The sequence below is a fragment of the Parasteatoda tepidariorum genome, chromosome 10 (genome assembly GCF_043381705.1).
Source record: "Parasteatoda tepidariorum isolate YZ-2023 chromosome 10, CAS_Ptep_4.0, whole genome shotgun sequence".
In the NCBI taxonomy this organism is placed as follows: Eukaryota; Metazoa; Arthropoda; class Arachnida; order Araneae; family Theridiidae; genus Parasteatoda; species Parasteatoda tepidariorum.
The window spans coordinates 84,100,347-84,125,451 of NC_092213.1; the positions used below are offsets into that span (position 1 = coordinate 84,100,347).

General features: G+C 28.8%; 1 protein-coding gene across 1 annotated transcript in view; it reads right to left on the bottom strand.

Moving 5' to 3' along the window:
• LOC107443828 (G protein alpha i subunit) overlaps positions 1 to 24,871 on the bottom strand; it is a 42,982-nt gene extending 18,111 nt beyond the window's left edge. Inside the window, exon 1 of the mRNA XM_043049642.2 lies at positions 24,412 to 24,871. Coding sequence (XP_042905576.1) covers positions 24,412 to 24,532 — 121 coding nt within the window. The 5' untranslated portion in view covers positions 24,533 to 24,871. The remainder of the gene's footprint in view (positions 1 to 24,411) is intronic.
• Positions 24,872 to 25,105: the final 234 nt, after the last annotated feature.

The window sequence follows — 25,105 nt, forward strand, 5'->3', positions numbered from 1 at the left end:
ACACTTTAAAGTATTAACTTTTAAGATAAAAATAATTGCAAGAAATACGATTTCCCTACAATGAAATCGTGTTAAGAGGCCTCTGCCCGCGCTATCTTGAAAACGCTTGTTACTTGTCCGAGAAATAATTAAATCTTGAGAATTTTCGTTCTGAACTCAATCCATTACTGGAAGGGAAAAAAAACTTTGTTCTTTGTAAGTGTATTTCGTTAGTTTTTCTAGTCATTTTCTCTTTATTTTTTAAGAATTTCTCTATCTATCAAAGTTATTTGTTAGTTTTTATGATAAATATTATTCGCTTGATAATTTTTAATATTATTTTTTATAATTTTTAATATTTCGTTTACACAAAAATTAAACAATGCTATTGATGTTACAGAAGCATTTTTTTAAATTAACATTTTATTTTGTTAAAGATTTACTATTTTTATTTTATTTACATTTTGATTAATTTAAAATTTCTGATTGTGTAGTTTTAACTTAAAAGAAATTTTTCGAATTTATGTTATATCGCGATGTTTAATCGTCGATATATCACGATATAAAATTTCCTACATCGCCTAGTCCTACCTGTAGCTAGCAAAAAACGAGGGCAAAACTGGCGAGACTAATGAGATAGTTTGATGTTATAGCTGTTATGTTTATTTAAAGAAAAACAAATTTAAATTAGTAAATTAAAGTGGAAAATTATTATTTTTTCATTTGGTTCTATTTCATTTTGTAACCGTCGTCGTCGAACCCAATTTTGAATTTTAGACTACTTATGTTCAACTCCGTATCCTTATAATTTTGAACCTAATCCAGAAGACAAGGCAACTCCTGGATCAAATATTGGGAGAAGTTTGCACTTTTATTTTCGAAGTAACCTACATTTGCGTAACTCACGAAAACCTCACACGGTCAGCCTGAAGGCAAAGTACTCTAACTCCGTCTACCACTGTGGATATTTTCCGTCAGCACTGTGGTTGGTGCGAGCCGGGTGCGGAATTCATATCGACTAGTTATAGCTGGACTCGAACCGAGATCACCACATTGGAAGGCGAATGCTCTATCCCCTGAACCACCACGGCTCAAAGTTAACTATTATAAATAATAAAAAAGTTACCTTATAAAAAGATCATTTATAAAAAAAAAAAATATGCTAAGAGGCACCACTCGCCAGACCCTCAATATTGATTTGCGTTCATCATTGCTTATTTCTTCTTAAAAATATTTCTTTAAAAAATATTTCATTATTTTCTATGAGAACAGAACATTCTGGCTCCAAAATAAACAATTTATATTAGCTTTATGTAAAAACATTTTGTTAACATGGCAAACATAAAAAATAGACAATTACCTACTTAGATCAACAAAGAAATTTTTTTTATTTTAGTTACTTTTTATTAAATAAGTAAAAAATTTTTTCTCCCAAATAAAAAAAATTTAAATTTAATTAATGAATTAATATTTGAAAAAACTGTATTATCATCATCCACTACAAGTTTAAAAAAATGTATTTGTACTTGAGTGGATGTATAAAAAGTATTTTATAAACGATTGAAAATTTGAACAAGATATAGGAAGAGTGTGAACTAATAGCAGGAATTGAACAATCATTTAAACTTGGAAGGAAGGAAAAAAAAAAAAAAAAAAAAACGTTTAACCTTAAGAACACAGAATGTATGACTCAATAAGCAGATATAAACTTTTTACTCGTTGGTGAAACTTATAACAATTCAAATAGGAAATGGTTCTTATCGCTCTTTATAAAGTTTTTTTATTTTTTATTATTTTCTAAAAATTACACAATTTATATTTGGCAACACATTATCTCTCTTTATTTATTTATTATTATTATTTGATACTTTTGATTGACATCTATTCGAGTGCAAGTCTATAAAATAGGCATAAAATAAAGAAAGAAGTATCTCGTGCGGAAAAAATAAATTTTTCACGACAGTGGATAAATAGTCAACATTGAAAACAAAAAATCTTTCAATAAAAATATTTCTGAAAGAAGAAAAAAAATAAGAAGAAAAAGCAGTTAAAATAGTAATACAGTTTGAAAAAAAAAAATTAGCAAAACAAATTAAATTTAATTCTTATTAAATCTAATTGAAATTAGGAAAACAAATTAAAATAATTGAAAATTTTACTGTTTTAATTCTTCAAGCTTTGAATAAAAATCTTTAAAATAAAGTTTCAATACAATTAAAAGAGAAAGAAAAAACGTTTTAAATACTTGTTTTATTTTCTTTATTCATCTCATAATAAATTAAATAATCATAAAAAAAGATTATGACACAAAGCAATCCGTAACAGTACACAATACATTCATACATGAAATTTCAAAACATAAATAAAAATATTTCAATAAAAACTAAAGTTGTTCTATTAGCTTAAATTTCATTCTTTTAAAAATAGAACAAAGATGGTACTATTAAATAACAAATTCTTAGAAGATAATTCTTTTTCCGATTTCTTGTTTGGAAGCTCGAAAGTTGTTGTTCGTAACAAGTAAATTAGTACTTTTACGAATCATAGAAAATGAAACAAAGAAGCATGGTTATTTTTTTCTCAGTAAAATATATTCCTCTCTGCCTTTTCAAGCTGAAAATTTAATTATAGAACTACCTAATCAAATGTCTCATTACATAGACTTAGGAGCGCCCCCAGCAAGAATTCTAAATGCACCCTATCATATACTTAACACAATATTTTTTTCGGGATTGTCGAGATGTCAAAATTGTTGGTATTTTTAAAACATTGGAAATTCACAGTGATAACCACCGATAAAAGGGATGAAAAGACTACATTAATTTAAATTTATGGCGTTCAAAAACTTAATTACGCAATTCAAAATTTCAAATTTTCTTTTGCCAAAAAAATATAAAAGTTTTTAATTTTTAAGGTTCAGGAGCTACCGCGGGCCGCAGGTTGTGCAAACTAATATGTAGTGTATTATTTCTGGATCATACGCCCTCAAACCTTGTGCACCCCCTCCTCTCAGAAAAAAAAAAAATTTTTTTTTAACCCTGATTTATAAGGACTTAAATACTATAAAAACTGCATATCCTTCTACTATTAGTATGAATGCTTTTATTATACACTCTAGGTAAGTTAGTAATTTTAATATATTATTAATGTTTTCTTATTAGACCGAATTTCAGTGAATTGATAAACGGATGCTTTAAAAAGATGAATAGCCAAACTTTAAAGGAGTTTTTTTTTATTAAAACCATTAATCTTAATTAATACTTCGTAATGAATTAAAAATTTTAATGATTCTAGAATAATAATTTTCATTCTAGTTGCATTAGAAATATTTTTTATGTATTCTCAAGAATACTTTAACCTACGCGTCAATATAGGATCCCGTTCTTTCGCCTAAATTTGTTTTCAAAAAAAATTTTATCCTAAGAAATGTGATGTTATAATGTGACTGTAAAAGTGTTTTTAAGAAATATTATTTATGTATTCTCATGAATACTTTAACCTACGCGTCAATATACGATCCCGTTCTTTCGCCTAAATTTGTTTTCAAAAAAAATTTTATCCAAAGAAATGTGATGTTATAATGTGACTGTAAAAGTGCTTTAAAGAAATATTTTTTATGTATTCTCAAGAATACTTTGTGCCACGCGTTAATATTAATTTTTAATAAAAATATTTATATCGTGAATACTTGTAGCTAGAAAAAATACCAGCCCTGTGCCAATTTTAGTAACTTAAAATGACGTTTTTAAACACTACGGGCAGCTAGCTAACAGCCGCGAAGTCTTCATAGTTTACTAATCGAATTCTTTCAAGTTTAAGATCTTTTCGTAGAAATACATTCATCCTTTTATGTTTAGAATTTTTTTTTTAAATGATCATATAAAAAAAATGACGAAAAGAAAGCTTAGAATAGAATGCATTTTTATCAGAAGAGATCGTTTAACTGATGTTGACAGAAAGATAAACCATTTGAGTTAAGGAATGTATAAATAAAACCTAATACAATAGCTTTTTATATATATATCCTCGGAAGTTAACATGAAACCACTTCCAACAAGATGTTGTGTGAATTGTGGTTACAGTGGTTCCGCGAGAAAAGGCTTTCCCAGGAGTCATCTTACAGACAAAACAAGAATGATTAATCTACGATAAGTACTTCGAACAAACAAGTTAATATAGATATTTTTTCTTTTAATAGGGATTTGAGACTAGGAGCCTCCTGACTGATATATGGCCAGAAATATATCTTTACGTTAAATGCTTATCTGCTCCATTTTAGATTTTCAAATTCATGACTTAACAAAGTTACTATCTTCTCTGACAAAAACACAACAATAAATTAAAAAAAGCATTATAATAACATTAAAAGGAAAGAAATGCTCCTGATTCTTTTGTTCTCATTTCCAAATAAAAAAAATTCGCCAATGACTGGCTTGCTTCAGATAGGATTTGAAATTGATAAAATAAAAAATAAATAAAAAATTCTAAAATCTCAGAAGTTTAAAAGATAATTCATTCTAGAAATGATGTTCTTTCTTTCATTTTTTGAAAGAACACCATAATTTTTAAAGAACAGGGTAAAAACATTTTATATTTTAATAAAATATGACAGTGAGTGGGGATTTTGTTACAAATTCAGATATTTCGAACAGAACACCGTGAAATTGAGGGGGGTTTTAGATCATTGAAAAATTTAATTTTAAAAAAATTAGATTTTTCAATNATACCGAGGAATATATATAGTTATAGTAGTTTTCATATAAATTAAAATCATGACATGACTTTCCGTGATTTTTCAGGTGTGCAGATATCCTACATATATAACGCTATTCAAAGAGAGAAAAACTATCATTGTTTTGTCTTGTTTAAGTCCAGAATTTGGAAATCCACTTGGGTTTATATTCCGTTCCCTTTCAGATAATTGGGGGGGGGGACATCTCAATTACACTTGTATATAAAATGTCACTCATTTATCATCTTTCATATATTAAACAGATAGCAAATTAAATTTAGGTATATTCACTATATAATAGATAATTGGTAGTTTTCATTCCAAAAATCTTCTTCAAACTATTATTCTTACAGATTTTATTTAACAGAACAAATGTTTTTGATTTTCTTCCCCTCAGCTTTTAAATGAAAACATATAATTCATTAATAAGATCAAACACTTTTAATTACATCTTTACATAAAAGAAACATAGGAAGAAGAAGAAAACTTTACCGAACCAACTTTATCAAACCAATAAAAATCTTAACAAAAACAAGGCTTTTTTAGAATTTTCGAACAAAATTTTATGTATACGAAAATTAAAAATGCTTCGAAGATTATTTTTACTTAAAAAGTAAAAGAGAGAAAAAAAACTCAAACGTTGTTCACAAAAAAAAAATTTTTTTTTTTACTTAAACAAAGCAGATGACAATTAGATTAATCATCTCTATGTAACAGAGACAGGGTGCTTTGATGGTCAGGTATTAAAAGCTTGATGTTAGGGGCCGGAAATGTAGACTTCTTTTTGCTACGTGAATCATGTATTAATGCTGTATGTATATGTACTAAGGCTTCGTTTGAAAACAGCTGTTGTGGAAGTCTTAGTTAAAATTACCATTGCCATCCCAATACATGTTCTTCTGCAGCATGTAATAACATCCCTGAGGCAGAATTTTTTAGGCTTTTCAGCGACATAACTCTCTAGTTTTAATATCTTTCTTCAAGATACTTTTAATAATAACAAACATATATGTTACTCATTCATTTAAAACAACAAAAGCGCTGTCTTTACAAATATATATAATTGTTTTTAATTGAACAAGTAATAATCTTTTATTCTAATATTATGGGTGATATTCTCGTATTTTGTTGAGGGATGGGGTACCTTTTGATGGAACTAACCCCGCATTTGCGTTGCAAGGAGAGGGAGAAACTACAAAGATCTCCCACGGTTAACCTGACAGCAAGGGGTCTCTTAACCATAATCCGTCTACCACTGAAGATATTTTACGTCAGCACTGTGGTCGGTGGGAGCCGGTTGCGGAATTCGCATCGTCCAGCCATCGCTGGTATTCAAATACGGTTCACCTCATTGGAAAGCGAACGCTCTATCCCCTGAGCCAATACGACTCGATATTTGTAATAAATCAATCGTAATGTAGCATATCAAGTACCTAAATAGAACTTAATTTTTCCATTCATATATTGTTTCATACGCATGCCGAAAATCGCAAAGTTATCAAGTATTTCGTGTTATCTAATAAAGCTGGGAATCGGTTTAAAGACATGCCCTTGAATAGAACAGATAGTACTTGATAAGTACTTAAAGAAGAGCTTGAAAGTAGAATAGATAAGTATTAAGAACAATCTTATTTGCATGTAGTGAATTCACATCCTCATTTTCATGTTTTTAAAAGAGGTATTTCTTTCTTTAACGGTTAACCGCCGAATAGATAAAGAGAACTCAGTACAACTTCTTTATATGCTACCAGAAAAATTTTACTTTTACGCATCAAACGAATTCAAAAATTTATTTTCGGTAGAGTAGAATTAGACGTAGAATTAAATTTTTTCGATCAAGTAAGCAAAATTTACCGTAAACTTACATAAAATATATATATATATATAACTTGCTACTAATAGCATGTTTTAATAAATTTTTCTTTTTCTCCAACAATGATTCAAAGGAAAATTCAACTTTTTCTGCTATGAGCCAGGGGAGTGTTTAAACCTTGGCGAACAAAGAGTAGTCACAGTATCCTTTGGCCAAGGTTTAAACGGACCCTTCACAAATTTGTTTATCTTCATTATTGTTTTGTTAATGGAATAAACCCTTCCCGGGGGGGGGGCAAGGAAGACTGTTCGAGACAAACTAAGTTTCAATAAGTTTAAATTCCAAGTATAGTATTCCAAGAAAATAATTCTACTTCTACAAACATCGTGTACGCATTCTTATTAATACTAAATCATAATTTTTTTTGTAAATAAATAATTGATCAATTTATATTTATTCACAAAATTAAGTGATATAATATTATGTAAATAAAAATTAATTTCTGGCAATTTTTTAATTAAAATATTATAAATGNATACTAAATCATAATTTTTTTTGTAAATAAATAATTGATCAATTTATATTTATTCACAAAATTAAGTAATAGAATATTATGTAAATAAAAATTAATTTCTGGCAATTTTTTAATAAAAATATTATAAATGCAAGAATTGTTTAAGTTTACTTAATGCGTAACACATTATTGATACATAACTAAGTTGTGTTATTTAAAATATGTCAATTGAAATGATTAAAAATGTGAGTGATTTTGTTTCCATTATTCGTCCGGAATGAACATTCCGTGTTGAGCAGTATAGGCTAAATTATTTGTATGTTGCATCTCTAATTTAATAGCAGCAATTGTTGAGCAGAATCTTGTATCGATTTACAATTTAAAAACTTCTTTTGCAAAAACAGGACCCTATTTGCATAAATTCACAAAAGCAGGACCCTGGTTGAAAGAATGTGACTTAAAGCTTATTTTATATTCACAACTTATGAGTAGTTTTTTCACAATTTTACAAAAACAGGACCTTTCACAAAATGTCTGGACAGATCCCTGTAAGATATCCAGTGGGGCCTCGTATATCCCTAAGTAAATATAGTTTCACATATAATTTCCATTAAAAAAAAGAAAGAAAACACATATGAGCCATAAACTGATACTTATAAAGCACTTAGCCTTAACGAAGGTGTTGGATGCAGACTAACTTGTCGCAACATACCAAATTGCTTTCTATTTACGTTTGCATTCATCTGCAACCTCAATTAAAGCATTATATTTCTACACTTCATAATATCATTAGCAGATAAAACTGTAGTGGTGGATTTAAGACGGGGAAAAAAAAAACTTTTTTTTTAACAGTAGGCATATACAGATAGGGAAAAAAAAATCACTTAGGAAACACAAAAAATCTTTTCATTCGGCTTATCTTAGAAATGGCCAGATGAGCTCTCGCATCTTTCAGTAGATATTCGCTTCAAATTTAATGCAACAGCTTTTGGAGTTTTATTGGCGACAAATTGGCATGCCATAAAATAATATTGACAATGTTTTCTTTGTCTAAGGCTTCTATAAACATAAATCCACACAATGACTCACTGACATTAAAAGCAATTCAAATAAATTATTTTTCTTGACTTTTCTTATTATTTTCCTTTACAGAAGTTTTACTTTTAATAACTCTAATAAACTTGGGCCCACTCTTAACGTAAAATTTAAATTGTCTTTGTTCAGCAAAAATCATTTTAATTCCCCCTAAAATTCTATTAATTACTTATACATTTTCTTGTATACCGAGGAAATGTACTTCAAATAGCCAGAAGAATTTTAACAAATTTATTCAGTATAAAGAACTCATTTAAAAAACACATGTTAACGCAACGCAACGGTGTTTTTTAATTATTACTATTGTTTATTAATTTTTATTTATAGTGTCCGTCATAAATCTTTCTTAACAATTATACAGTCCTTGGCCAAATTATTAGACAGACTATAAGATTCTATATCAAATCTTAATTATCAGGTCATACTTTTACAGCTTTGTTGTTTTTACGCTACTGAAACTAGTTTGCACTTGTTTACGTTAGTGTATCAGTTTGTTAAATTAGACGATATATAATATAAATTTGACGATAGGATAAATTAGACGATGTATTATATAAATATAGAATATTTATTATATCAAGCATGATATTAGTATACTATAATAATTCGATCAAATTATGAGACACACTGTAGTGTTTTAATAATGACAGGTTTTTCACGAGTTTATAGGCAATACTTTTATATTTAAACACACATGTAATGGGTTTTTATTTAGGAGATTTTTTTATATACTTCCTATTTATATTAATATTTTTTTTAACGTATTGCATTACAATGTTAACTAATTGACACACGAACGTAAACAAGTACAAACCGGTTTTAGTCTCGTAAAAACAAAAAAGCTGCATAGTATCTATCACCTGATAATTTAGATTTTACACAGAATATCATAGTGTGTGTAATAATATGGTCAAGGAGTGTAACTTTCGGTTCACCGCACTCAGTGATAGGCACTTCATCAACAGTCAAAACTCCAGACTTGATGTGATAACAAGATCCAAAAAACGCAGGATATCCAAGTTCAACCAGCTCACACATATGACTGCACAGGAGATTGCAGGATGATAAAAAAAGAAACTTCATTCACGGGTTAAAACATTCATCNTAAATACTAATTACAATATCGGATTTTTAAATCTCGTAAATAAGAATCGCAACGTACAATATTCAAATCGCATGAATAAGAATCGCAACACACAAATATGAAAAGCTATGTGTGATATTAAAATCGATTGAATAAGAATCGAAATATTAGCAGATTCCAGGTTTGGGACCTCTAAAAGGTTTGTCAGAAGCAGCGCCGTTTGAACTACGAAAATCGGATCTATCTGGAGGGTGGGTAAAAAATTCGAAAAATCTTATGTGCTGCGTGTAAAAGGGGAGAAAATAGGTAAAATCAGTAAAAATGAGAAAGGATGGAGCTATGTAGTTTGAATTTTCTGTTTCTCTTTAAAAATCGGTGAATTTTCTGAAAAAGCGGAATACTTATTTAAAAAAATGAAATTTTTAGAAAATCTGAATTTTTGATAAAAAAGCTGAAATTTAAGAGATAAAAGTGAAAAAAGCGGAAATCCGCTAAAAAGCGGAAAAATCTCATCCCTGCGTCATAAATCTTTCTTAACAATTATACAGTCCTTGGCCAAATTATTAGACAGACTATAAGATTCTATATCAAATCTTAATTATCAGGTGATACTTTTACAGCTTTATTGTTTTTACGCGACTGAAACTGGCTTTATGTTAGTGTATCAATGGGTTAAATTAGACGACATATAATATAAATTCGACGATTGGATAAATTAGACGATATATTATATAAACATAGAATAAATTATTATATCAGGTATATTATAATAATTAGACGCACTGTAGTTTTTTAATAATGACATGTCTTGTTCTAGTTTATAGGCAATACTTTTATATTTAAACACACATGTAATGGGTTTTTATTTAGGAGATTTTTTATATACTTCCTATTTATATTAATATTTTTTTTAACGTATTGCATTACGATGTTAACTAATTGACACACGAACGTAAACAAGTACAAACCGGTTTTAGTCTCGTAAAAACAAAAAAAGCTGCATAGTATCTATCACCTGATAATTAAGATTTTACACAGAATATCATAGTGTGTCTAATAATATGGTCAAGGAGTGTAACTTTCGGTTCACCGCACTCAGTGATAGGCACTTCATCAACAGTCAAAACTCCAGACTTGATGTGATAACAAGATCCAAAAAACGCAGGATATCCAAGTTCAACCAGCTCACACATATGACTGCACAGGAGATTGCAGGATGATAAAAAAAGAAACTTCATTCACGGGTTAAAACATTCATCAGCGGTTTCCAAATATTTTCGGCTATGGAACCCTAAAATGATCGAATTTCTTTTGGTGGAATCCCGACTTTATAAATAATAAAGCATATAAAAATATACATAGCTGCCAACACGGATAGGAAAAATCTAGTAGATTTAACGAAATAATACAAATTTTATGATAAGTGTCGCATAATATACTAAATATTTCACACATAGGGAATTTTAGGGATTTTCATAGTCATCAAAATAGATAAACTACAATATTTTCCAGTTATGATTGACATTAAACCAGGGTTTGAAAAAACCCAACCCGCCCGGGTTTTATTGAAAAAACCCGGGGAAAATTGGGTTTTATATGAAAAAAACCCGGGGAATATTAGGGTTTTTCATTTAGTGCTCATAAACTTTAACATTTTACTGAGTAAATATTTTTATTTATTAAATAGTGTTGTAAAAGCTTAAAAATATAAATAAATCCAAATATATATATAATAAAATAAGTTTAAACAATGCACTATCACTAATACGTGTTTGAATTGTTAAATACATAACGTTTCACAATTTTTATCTGAAGCACTATAAAATATAAATGCAACAGTAATATAAAAGGAACAAGTTTATTAATCTTTTCGTTTTCCCACACCTCTATTTACTATATTTATTAAGCATATATATATTCAGGGGTCTGTCCAGACATTTTGTGAAAGGTCCGTTTTTCGTGAAATTGTGAAAAAATTACTCACANATTACTTATTACAAATTTATAATCAATAAATATTTATAATCAGTAAAAAAAATTTCTTTTGACTTTTACCTTTAATAAAATTAAACGAATAAATATTTAATAGTCTTCTATGTTTTTAAAATATGATTAATAGAAAGTGAAGATAAAATTATGTATAATTATAAAGAGTATCAGTTACTTGTCCCATTTTTCAAATATTTATCCATAGAAAAATGACTGCATTTTTAGATAAATTTGAACTTTATAATTTCAAAAAACAAATTAATCTTAAAATAATAAAAAAACATGCATAAAAAGTTTTTAACTTATTTTTTTTAAACCAGAAAATAAAACTTTAAATTTGTTAATTGTTGTTTAATGCATCACTTAATAGAAAAAAAAATTCGTTTGTTTTCTTTTTTTAAACATGATTAAAAGAAACAAAAAAAAATTTATTCAAAAGAAATCTTTAAAATAATGTTTAAAAAATCTTAAAAGCAATATTTTAATTTTTAACTTTTTTGATGGTGATAAACTTTCTCCAAATAGTTAAAAATTGTCAGCAGATGTTAAGAGTTAACTTAAAAAAAGGTCCTTTTTTTATTTATTTATTATTACATTTCTCTCTTAGATGGTGATACACTTTTACGAGTTTTGTAGCTTTATCAATCTATTCCTAATCTATTTCGTAGTTTACTCCACACCAAACCGAAAGTTGCTGGTGCTGAGTGTAAAGAAAAAAAGAATTGGCAGAAATTCTGTGGAAGCTTGTAATTTTTTTCTTTTTTTTTTGCCATAATTTTCTATTTTTTGATGAAAATTGTTGAATAACAGTATCAAGCATCATTGATTTTGGAAAATATTCGGGATCAGAAATTTTGAATGCCAGAAATTCTGGATGATGGTTAGAAAGACAGTTTTCTGCTAATTGCTTTTGTTCATCATTTAAAAATTGTCCTCTTGTTTCGGGATCCAGGATGCATATGCTAATAAATGAGGTGGCTGAATTGCCGGATGGAATCTTTTTGCAAAATGTTTATGGGGATTCTAATTCATCACACGATAGTAAGTTAATTCATATTTTAACAGCTTCTGAAATTGAAATGTTTTCTGACTGAAGCTTTTTTAAAGCTTCAGAAACAATTGATATCTGTTTTTCCAAATTGATCGTTTATTGGTAAAGCCCAACATTATTTAATATTTTTGACATATTATTATAAGATTCTTTTTGATGCACGAGAGCAATATCTTTTGGTAATTGGGGCATCAAGCAGTTTTTTTCATTTGCCCATACATGTGCTTGATGCACATTTCTAAAATATTTGTTAACTTCCACAATGTGTCCAATGATAGTATTAGGAGATACTTCTTTTTCAACCAAATTTTAAAAAACCAATTTGTGAAAAAACCCCACCAAATGGGTTTTTTCAAGGTGGGCCCAAACAATAAAGCCCGGGCGGATTTTTTCAAAGTGGGCCTACTTGGCGAACCCTGCATTAAACAGACTGGAAATGTTATGTATTATGTTTACTCATAATTCCGAATATTAATTAGCATTTAATTCATCAAAGATAGTTAAAAGATTTTTTTTAATTAATTTAAAAAGAGAGTTCACAATAAAAAATAAACTGAACATTTTAGAACAAAAATTTTTTTTAACTGATTTCTATAAATGAGGTTCACTTCTTTATGTATTAGTAATACTTGTTTAAGTATTCAATCAAGCAAGCAATAATCTGTACAAAAATTTTATTTCAACAGGGATTTTTTTAGGGAATTTTCTAAAATGTACAAAAATCAAGAGAATTTTAATTAAACCAGGAGAAACTGGCAAAATCCAGTAGAGTTGGCACCTATGTAAGAGGAATACAATTTTTGGTCAATGGCTCTTTTTCATATAAAAAGTACAATATTTTGAACTGCACTTTAAAATGAAAAAATTATTTATAATTATAAAGCTATAATCCCATCGACATATCTCATTCAAATTCAATATGTAAAGTTTCATCGGAGAGTGTACCTTGCATGCTCAATGTAAAAAAGGTACATAAGCCCAGTGCGCAAAAAAATAAACGGACCATCCTTAATAACTTTCAATCTAATGATTGGATCTTATCTTTTTAGGTCTCAACCTTCTATGGGGCAACTTCAAATCTGCCAAATAATTAGTAAACAGGATATTTTAAATTACGAGACACAAAAACGAACTTTACTTATGACGTACATTATAACATACCCATTTATGACGATTTCTGAATAGGAGTAATCTAGGAAATATGGTCTCAACAGTTTGGACCCATTAATGCTAATTTTATTTTTTACGTATATCTCTAGAACATTTTAAGCGGAAAAAAATTTGAACACAATTTGTAAATCCAAAGAAAATTTCACGCAAAAAGTAACTATTAGTAAATATTTATCATTTTGCAATATTTTATTTAATGATAGTTGAAAAAAAATTTAAATTATAAGGTATACAATTCTTTACATCATTTTAAAGAATGGGATTTTAGATTGCGAAATACTAAATTTCAGCGAAATCGGTCGAACAGTTCCTGAAAAATGGAATTTTAATGATACTTTTGTAAAATTCGATATCTCAAAAACTATTCGATCGATTTTACTAAAATTTTGCATTTTTCTAAGTGAAATTACGTTCTTTAAAATTATGTAAAAAAAATGTATGACCTCAATATTCAAAATACGACAAGCATTAAATAAAATGATAATAAACATTCACTTAAGTCATTTTTTGCATCGTTGGATAAACAAATTTTACAATTGTATACAAAAAATTCCGATTTTTTTTTTCCATCAACTCAAACATATATATTGAAAAAATTATATAGTCCTCCTCTTACGCACTTTTTAAGTTATCGCATTAAAAAAAAATAATAATAAATAAATAAATAAACCGTGAAATCAACGGCAATAACTGAAAAAATGATTGATAAGAAGGCCACGCATATTTAAGGGGCGAAATCACATAAATCGGGTGCGTCAAAAAGGGGTTAATTAAATGTATATTTCGAGATTCTTGAGTTTTAATAAATAATATTGCATTAAAAATTTGGAGAAATATGCGAAAATCAGTAACGATAACTGCAGAAAAATTGATTGAAAAACGATAGAATAACCGCGGCAAATTCAGTACAGCGCTATTTGATTTTCTGTATCATAATATTATCGGGATTTTAAAAAATCATGTGAAAATTCAAAAGAAACATTTGCTTTCATTTACAGCAATCGCGTAATTTTCATGCGAGGCGAGGCTTATGATTTCAGAAATTTCCTACATAATTTTTCGCATTCGTCAAGTTTTGATAATGATTTTATTTTCTTCTAATTTCATTATTTTAATCTGCAACACTCTAGTTTTTAGATGCTTTTTTTTTTTTTTTGGATAAATGTCAATTTAACAGGTAATTAACCAAATTTATCTCCTATTACATCAACCATATTCAATTTGTACTTTAGCAAGCATTCCGTATCTTCAGAGGGAGGAAATTAATTTGATTGCAACTTTGTTTTTCAATGCCGTAACTGACGGAAATCGGTTAATCTCCTCTTCCTCTTGACGCTATTTACCTTTAAAAATGTCAACTGATCAGGTATTATAGGATATTACTAATAACTACGTGCAAGTTCCGACCTCGTTCTGCGGGTTTTCCTTAATAAAATTTATATATATTTTATGCATTATACTTGATAAGAATGGATATCTATTTAACAGATTCTTATAGGGTGCGTAGCTAAATCTGTCAGCAAAAATAAGCACCTTTTAAGTACTTGTTAAGGACTCAAAAAAGATTTTCAAGCACTACATTAACAAAATGCAAAATAATTTTCAAAGACTTGACATGACCATAATAAAATAACTAGTTTCTGAAAAAAAAAATTCTTTTCTTGATTATATTAGNATTTTTCAAGCAAAAATAAGCACCTTTTAAGTACTTGTTAAGGACTCAAAAAATATTTTCAAGCACTACATTAACAAAATGCAAAATAATTTTCAAAGACTTTACATGACCATAATAAAATAACTAGTTTCTGAAAAAAAAAACTCTTTTCTTGATTATATTAGCGATTATAAAGTGATAAAGAGATTTTTTGGTTCGATATCAAAGGATGGAAAGTGAAGCCTGAAATTGAGAATATCTTGCAAAATGCAGCAGAGTTGCACACGAAAGTGCAATAATCTCACCGAACCCAGCTCAGTAGACACACATGCGGACTCCCAAGTATTTCCTCAAACTTGTAACATGATTGGCGTTTTCATACGCTATGGACCGAAGAAAGGCGAAATAGATTATGGTTGAATGAATTATAAAAAGGTTGAATAGAACAATGTGAAAAGCACGCTTTTACATAACACCTGAAGAAAATCGACATAGTAAATAAAAAATGTCATTCTCGAAAACGAAAAATTAAGCAATCTTTAAAAACAGCCAATGAAAAAAGCACCCAAGGGCTTTTAAAAAACGAATATCGAAAATGGCACCTTCAAGCACTTTTCATAAACGCTACGCACCATGCGGCATGGTAAAGCAGAAATACCTCAAATTAGAAAATTAAGCACTTTTTAAAAACGCTAAGCATCATGCATTTACCATTGCCCCCAAAAATATTTCTTTTCCATTCATTCCCCCCCCCCCTCCCCACACGGCATGAAATATATCAGGGCTCGAAAAAACTCAGAAATTTTAACCGTGTCCGAGGACGGCATGTCCAACAATGTACCCGTCCTCTTTGAAACTAACCCGCAGCTTCTAAATAAATAAAAGTATAATTTTCTCTTATTTATTACAAACATTATATAAATTGCACAATGAATTAGTAGTTACTAGGATTACAAATACTAGGATTGCATTATACAGTAATAAAAGAAATACTAAGTTGCTAATAGTAACCTAGTATTTCTTTCAGGAAATAATTTCTTTCTTTTATGAAATAATTTAAATGACAAAGGTCAAGTCATCTGGAATGTCAATTTATCCGAGGGTACTGCGTTTTTTAAATGAACCAAATATGACGCTTGCCAGTTCCACAATCAAGCCAATGATTTACAGAGGTTTCTGCACAGAAATCTGAAAGGGGTTTTCCATTTAGGTAGATGTTCATAATTGCGTTTAACGCTTCTTGTTTAAGACCAGTACGTAATGTGTTTTTTTGTAAGTTCATTGCTGAAAAGCCCCTTTCAACCGCTGCAGTACTCCCAGACAGAGAAAACATCAATTCTAATAACAAAAATTGAAAATGTATCACGAGCATTAACGGGAAAATAGCCGTCCGCGCGGACGTCGGATTCGAGAAATTCGTTGTCCGCGGGGAATTTTTGACCGCCGAGGACGGGCGGTTTTTCGAGCCCTGGTTTAAATTTGTTTCAGTTTCGACTTAGTAAAAAAACATAAAAAATATCTACCGGAAAAATCAATTTTTCAGTAGTTTAGATCCATTGCCGGGGGGCAATGGATCTAAAGTCCCCCCTTCCAGTTTTTGATACTTTTACGAACTCTTCAACCAGACTCGTTATTTTTCAGTACTTCACTAAATCTGAAAAATTTGCTTTTATATATTTTTAAATTTTTTTTCATCTAGAAATAAAAACTGATTTGCAAATTAAACAAATTCTTTAAATTGTGCTGAATTTATATTCCAAGTAAGCGTTTTTCGGTAAACAAGCTCTACTTAAATCTTCTATTGTGATAGAGGATATGATTGTGATAATTTCAGAGGAAGAAATATTTTTTAAAAATTGTTATCTAGAAATGAAAACTTTCTTGCAAATTCATAACGAAATATTTTAAATTGTGCCAAGTTATATTCCGAGTATGCGTTTTTCAGTAAACAAACTCTATTTAAATCTTCTATTGTGATACCCTTCTTATATTGACAGACAGGCTCATTTGAGTGTTAAATTATCCATTCTCTCTGAACGCATCAGTCATTTGAATCGCTTCTAATGAACGCGTCCTGTTCTAACAGTTCGGCACTGGGCCAGATTTTTTTATTTTTTTTTCTATCATCCCGGCGATTCGATAAGAAAGATTTTCACGTAGAATAAAATGATCAGTCGTTCTATACGAGTGATTCACATGCTTTCGATTCAAAGCTCATCTCGAAATTATCTTAAAAGATTCGTTGAGCTGTCGTTTGGTAGACTTCTTCGAAAAAACCTACTGCCCGTCTAAAGATCTAATTTATCTTCACGGTCGGTCTGTTGTGTGACGCGTTTTTTTTCTCGTTTTTAAATTTTTATTTATTTATTGCCATGGTTCGTGAACTGTCCATTTGGTAGCTCCGGAGTCCTCTAAAATTTAAGTGGTGACAGTTGTAACAAAAAGTTCGTATGCTCTGTGGCAGAATTGTTTTGGGCTTTCTGTGACAAACCTCTCTAGCACTAATATCTTTCTGCGAGATACTTTTATTAATAACTAATATACATGTTATTAATTAAATTTAAAGTAACACAAACGTTGTATTTACAAATATATATATATAATAAATTTGCATGTATTTTTTAAAAAATTAATGTGCAATATTTTTTTATTCTAATATCATGGGCGATTCTCTCACATTTTTTAAGAGGAAATCACACTAATTATTTCTTTTTTCGCATTTTGTAAATAATATCACATAAAAAAAAACAACTAAAAATCGTAACATTTGTAAAAGAAAAGAAAACCAAAATTTCTTTATTTTTCCCAAATAAGAATTTTTAAAAAAATCAGGAGCATTTCTTCCCCTCTGAAGCGTGAAAAAGGCATCTTTTAAATATAATTGGGGAGGAAAAAAATCTTTCAAATATTTCTACAGAAAAGAAATTTTTTTGCTTCAATATAAGTTACTTTTTTTTTCATTCTTCTCAAATAAGAATCGGAAAATTACGAACATTTCTCTCCTTTCCGATGAGCGAAAAAGGCATCTTTTAAATATAATTTCAGAAAAAAAAAGAAAAAAAATTCGAAAATTTTTGCAGAAGAGAAAACTAAAAAATTTTTTACTTTCTAAAGGAAAATTCTTCCTACAAGTACTCTGCAACGTTCTACGACAATGATGCCGCGATTCTGCCACTGTAATTCTTTAAAAATTGCTAAGTAAATCCAACAACAGAAATTTTTAATTAAGGTTAAAAAACAGAATTTTAATGGTAAAATTTTTTTAAATTGATTACATATAAAGTATAGTAAATGTATAGAAGATGCATCTGCATTAAAACTATTTTAATGTCCTACCGAGTTAAAAAATNAAAAAAAAAAAAAAAAAAAAAAAAAAAAAAAAAAAAAAAAAAAAAAAAAAAAAAAAAAAAATCTGAGGTTTACCTTGGGGTAGCTAAGAGTTAAACCCTTCAACTTAATCCTTTTCTGGTTTTTTTTTTTTTTTTAAAGCATCTTACAGGAAGCCGTCGAAACGTGCAAAACTTGAGCAGGTACAAATATGGCAATCAACCCCTAAAGTTATAATTTCAAAATTCTACTCAACAAGCGACAAATTCTATACCGCATTCCTAACAAATTATGTCCTCTCTCTTTTTTTTTCAGTAACAGCAATAACATTAAGGGCAAACAGATTTCCAGTTTCTTTTTCTAAAGAAGCTGAAAATGTTCCACAATAAAATGCTTGTCCTGCAACAATTTTTTTTTGTTAATTTATTCACATTGAAAATATCTTTTATATTGTTTAATATGTTTTTTTTGTTTTTGTTTTTCATTTTAAGCTGTGCAAGTTGATATCACTTTCAAATAGAATCTAAATACATCATGCAATATTATGAAAAGGCAAAAAATAAGTAAATAATAATAATAGTAACTGTCTCTTTTTTTTTAATCTTAAATAAGTACATTTTTTGAATCTAAATACACCATGCAATATTATGAAAAGGCAAAAAATAAGTAAATAATAATAATAGTAACTGTCTCTTTTTTTTTAATCTTAAATAAGTACATTTTTTAATATGTATGTGAATTTTTTCAGTTTGAATATTGTCAAATAAAAAAAAAGAATTTTTTTCCTTCTTTACATTTATAAAAAAAATTATAATAAAAATTTTACACTAATTTACTTACATTTATAATAAATTCTTCAGTTAATTTATAATGGGAATTTGTAACTTTAAATAGACTAAAGACTGCAATTTTTAAATGCTTACGGAGATTTAGAGTTTTAACAAAAATATCTGTGTAAAATAAAGTAATGTGAGCAAATTTTAGATAAAATCACGAAGACTAAAAGAAATATTTAAATAAAATAGACCATGTCCACCAGGTTTTAGAAAACCATTAGAGCAATCTGCTGTCACTGTAAGAGGGCACATTTATAGACATCAAAAGGCAGGAACGGCAGGCCACCCTTTCAAAAACATTAATGAATTAAAGTTTCTTAAACTTTATTTTCACGTACCTGCTAAGATGCATAATGTTGGAATGAATTAGATGCATTAACATTATTTTAACGAATAAGATGTTTTTCTAAATTTTATTCTTTCAGTTTAATTTCAGAATTATTTTCCTATTCTTATATTTAAAAAAAAATAGGTTTATGAAAAATATTTTTAAAAAAATTTTAAAGTATTTTTTCGTTATGTTGCTTGCTGCAATATGCCAATAAGAACATTGTTATATTTTAACCTCCATTATGTTAAAATAAATAAAATAAAAAAAGTAATTTATTCTTTGTTTCTTCTAAGCGTTAAGGCCAAGGTGCAATTTTATAGACTAACACGTAGCAAATAGCTAATTTAAAAAATCAATAAGAGTTACAGAAAAACACAGTAGCAAAAATAGACAATAATCTCTTATAGTCTGGTTTTCTTATCTTTTATTTTCATGTGATTTTTCAAATTCTGATATTTTTAATACAATGTGATTATAACACGAATTTTGAAATGGTTTTAGCACTTAGCAATTTAATTTACATGTAATTTTATTGTTCATAAGAGTTTTCTATAATTCATAAATTCTAAAAGATTGTGAGCGGTAAATAAATTTGCGAAAATTAATATCATAATATAAATAAAGCGACAGGCTTACAATGTTTTGAGCGTGATCCCTTATTTGATTAAATTTGCATAAAATATCACAGCCTGTTATTTTTTCTTAACTAGCATCATATCAATCATGTGGTGTCTTCTGAATCTGTTTGTGGTGTTCAAAGTTAAATTGAAAGCATGCTTTCTCAAGCTTAGGTAAAAAATAAACCGGAAGTACTGACCCAGAATTCGAACACTAAATTTTAACCTTAAGTATTATCAGTTCTTTGCTTTATACCAGGGATGGGCAAACTTTTTTGGTCGTGGGCCAAAAATCTAGAAAAAAAAGTTTGGTGGGCCGAGTAAAAACTTCTGAAATAAAATAAAGTCAATTCATCNAAACTTCTAAAATAAAAATTCTAACTTCTGAAATAAAATGAAGTCAATTCACCATTGAACGCATGGCACTCTACATCAACTTTGCATTTTTTAGTTGCCATTTTGGGATTAAAAATGTTTACTAATAACTCAAAAAGGCAGTTTTCCATACGCAGTAAATTATGTTAGAACTCACGCCGGAAGAAAAATCCGCTCATTGGAACTTAAAATGCGTAGTAAGCCTCATGTGAAGTACAATTCACCTATATTAGATTCCATATGTCTGCTCCTCGAGAAAGACAAATACTAGTTGGAGCTAATCTACGGCTATTCTATAGGGAACTTTTGCTTTCAACATTTTATCAATTGAAGCTATTAATGCTAACTATTTTAGTTAATCTATGTTTTGTAGAACAAAAATAGAGAAAGTAAAAAGTTAAAATTCGGTCCGCGGGCTGGATAAAATCTTCCGGCGGGCCACAGTTGGCCCGCGGGCCGTAGTTTGCCCATCCCTGCTTTATACGGTCAACTGTTCATACTATTTTATCTAATAAGCAGAGTTGGCATGGTTTAGGACGGAATTGATTAATTCACGGATTAAACCGTCTTGTCCAAAACCCTTTTATTCAAATTATGTCAAAATTTTTAAAAAATATTGTAAAAAATATAAATAAGTTTAATTTTTGAACAAGAAACAAAAATGAAGACAAGTTTTTGCCTTATTAAAAAAGTTTATTATTATTTTTAATATTGTATTATTTATCCTTATGCAAAAGTATAATTTATCAGTACCTATTAAAAGTATTTATTCATATTGATAAGGTATTCACTTTTGTTGTTCATTGAATTGTGGAGCTTCAAGCATCATAAATATTTTAGTATTATATAATAGGTATTATTTTCCTTTAAAATAAGTTAGTGCAAATTGTATAAAAAGAGTACCAAATATTTATTATGAGTGCAATGGTTATACCTATGGAATTCTTACCTTTTACCAAAGTTCAAGGTTCTGGACACTTTAAGACAGTAAAATCTAAGAGTCCAAATCCCCAACCCTGTCTATAAGCATAGTTAGATAATATAGACGCACGTGAGCACACGGATACATTGGTGGTGATTCTCCAAATTTGCAGAAACTTTTTTAAAAAAAATTTTATAATATGGAAAAAAGAATGTGTGCGCAAAAAAAGTTTGCAGCGGGGAAGGGGGGATACAAAGCAGATAGTTTTATCACGATTTATGCAAGGGTGAAGCCCTATGGCAGAATTTTTTCAAGCTATCTGCGACAAAACTCTCTAGCACTAATATCTTTCTGCAAGTGCTGTGTGTTTACAAAAAAACTATATAAATTTATTTCGAATTGAACATGTAATAAATTTTTATACTAATATTACGAATTACGGGTGATATTCTTGCATTTTGTTTGCAGGAGGCATTGAATTATTTCCTTCTTCACAGTTTGTTAAAAAATCATCACAATGAAAAAAAGATCGACAGCGAAATGAAATAACGCGAATCGTACTCCTCAAATGCGTGTTTAATTTTGATATTAGGTTGCTGCAATAAATAATATCGTATTAAAAATATCGGATTTAAAAACTACAGAGAAATCCATAGCAATAACTGCCAAAACTTAGATAGAATTATTGCCTTAAAAAGTAAACACTCAAATGCACGATTCGAATTTTCCATATTGTTTGAAATATATCAGGATATTTAAAATCCACGTGAAAATCAATAACTGCCAAAAATACAGTCTAAACGTTACATCGATTTACGATATTGTCAGCGTAAATTGAGCATGTCAAAAAATTATTATTTAAATGCTTGATTCAAATATTACGTGCAAACTTCTACAGAAAAGAAAGGATTTTTTTTTAAACTTTTCAAAAGTAAAATCTTTCTGCAAGAACTTTAACATTTTGCGACAATGTTGCCGAGTCGCTGCGATTCTGCCACAAAGGTAGAAGAAAGTCAGTGTTTAGTTGCATACATGCTGCTCCCAAAGAGAAAAGATATAACAGTCTTTTAGCCCAAGGATTAGTGAAAATAGATGATTGTGGTGACAGTAGCAAATCTTAAAATGTAATTTCGTTTGGAGTGATAAAATTAATATTACTTAACATGATAATTACTTTATATGAATGTAGTTCTTTGTATAACTATTAATATTAATCTTTCTCTAATGTTCTTAATGTTCATGTGTATGCATATATATATTTTTTTGTCAAAACTTAATAAAAATATTAAATAATTAACTGTTTTCGTACATTTAATAAAATTTTTCTCTTATCAAAAATATTATGAGTTTGCAGATACTTTTGGATGGTGTGCGCAAATAATTTCTGTAGTAATCAAAAGAATAACAAATATACACAATTGATCTTCACGAAATTCTAATTATTGCATTTTGAGGGTTCGCAGCCAAATCTATCAACGAAAAATATTTTTAAGCACTATATACATTAACAAAATGCAAAATTATTTTCAAAGACTTTACATGATCATAACAAAATAACTAGTTTCTGACAAAGAACTCTTTTCTTGATTATATTAGCCGTTATAAAATTATCAAGAGATTTTTTGGTTTGATATCGTAGGGTGGAAAATGAAGTCTGAAATTGAGAATATCTTGCAAAATGCAGCAGACTTGCACATGAAAGGCCAATAAACACACTGAACTCAGCGCAGTAGACGCACATGCGGACTCACAAGTATTTCATCAAATGTGTAAAATGATTGACGCTTTCATGCGCTATTGACTGATAGTACGCCAAAATAGATTGTGGTAGGATGAATTGTGAAAAAGTTGAGTAGAACAATGTGAAAAGCATGCTTTTGAATAATAAGCGGTAAAAATAGACATGGTAAAGAAAAAAATCCTTTTGGGGAAAGAGAAATCTAACCATTTTTTAAAAATAACCAATGTAAAATGCACCCTTAAGGGCTTTCAAAAAACGAAAATCGAAAATAAGCAATTTTTAAAAACACAATGCCCCTAGTTTTGCTCAATTCTATGTAAGTATATAATATTTATAAAAAAAATGTATGAATAGATAAAATGTAAGAACATTTAGATAAGGGTACTAAGTTTAAAATTATACAACACTGAAACCTTTTCCTTCACTATAAAATAATAAATTAAATCGTAATACTTTTCAGTAAGCCAAGCACATGAATAATCAATTTTTCCTAAAAATTTCTTTTCATTCTTTTATGTTTACTTTTTATATTTTAATAAATATTATAGTAGGCGAGGAGTCAACATTTTTTGGCAGCTTTTTGCTTACGGCCAGCTAAGTACCAAATCCATTACTTAGAATCAGTATTCTAGTTTTTTACTAAATTATAACCAGTCCTTTGGGCTTTTTTGGCATCTTTCATTTGAATCTCTTCCTTCGCCTTTTATAAAGAGAAAAGATGTTTCAGAATGAATTGTTGGAAAGGAAATAAGATGAGATTTCTTAGCATTATATATTTCTTATTTCTATCAAATAGTTTTCGTTTTTATTTGATTTTAGAATTGTTTAGAGTAGAAAAAATTGTTGCAGATTAGTTGTAAACAACATTTCATAATTCTTGGTAGTTCCAGAGAAATTTTTTTGTTTAAAACACTGTAATTCTCAAAAACCAATCTCAGATAGATATTACTGTAATCCTTAAGAACGGAATCTTGACTATCAAAACTTAATAATTATGCGTAAATCGTAACAGTTGTAGAATCGTAATAGTTATAAAATTTAAGTCTATAAAATCAATGTTCCATTTATATGATGATAAACAAGAAAAAATACGACAACAATAAGCAAATTATAAGCCTGTTTAAAAAATTTACAGAAATCTTCACTATCTCAAAAATCAAATGTAAACAAACAAAACATACCCAGTAACAGAAGCTTAACTTCCCGAGCCTGTCGTTCTCCATCTGCTCTAAGGTCCTTGTCAATTTTTTTAGACCTTTCTACAGCTTCTTTATCAGCAGCAGAACTTACGGCACAGCCCATATTAGAAAATAACAATTGACACAGGATATCTCAAAGATAGTCAATTAATAGTAATTATAAGTGCCGATCAACAGCAGTTAACTTCATCCATGTCGAATATTTTAGAACCGGTAACTCCAACTGATACCGAAGCGATAAAACTTTGCAAAACAACTAAATACTACGATCTCACACTTTTTAAGGAGTAAACGTATTTACGATTAAAACAATTTACTTAATAAAAGAAATTAAAATGAAACTAGAAAGTTACAATTGTTTGTTTAATACAGCTCGAATCTCCACACCCTTCTTCTTCATAAGTCGAAAGACTTTTAGTGTTGCCACAGTTGAATACTGATTAGAAAAATAACATATTTGTTTGTTTTTTCTTAAAGAAAGTTTTTTGTATTTTACGAAAATATGTATTTTTGCAACTCATTTTTCAAAAAAACGCATCTTTTTGAGTTTTTTGCAGAAGCGCAAGAAGATCAACAAGAATTTTTTCTTCAAATTCGATATTCGAAATCGCAAGGCTCGAATACGCCATCTGGAGAGAAGACCGGTTCCATGTCTTAACTCTTAGCTATCAACTTC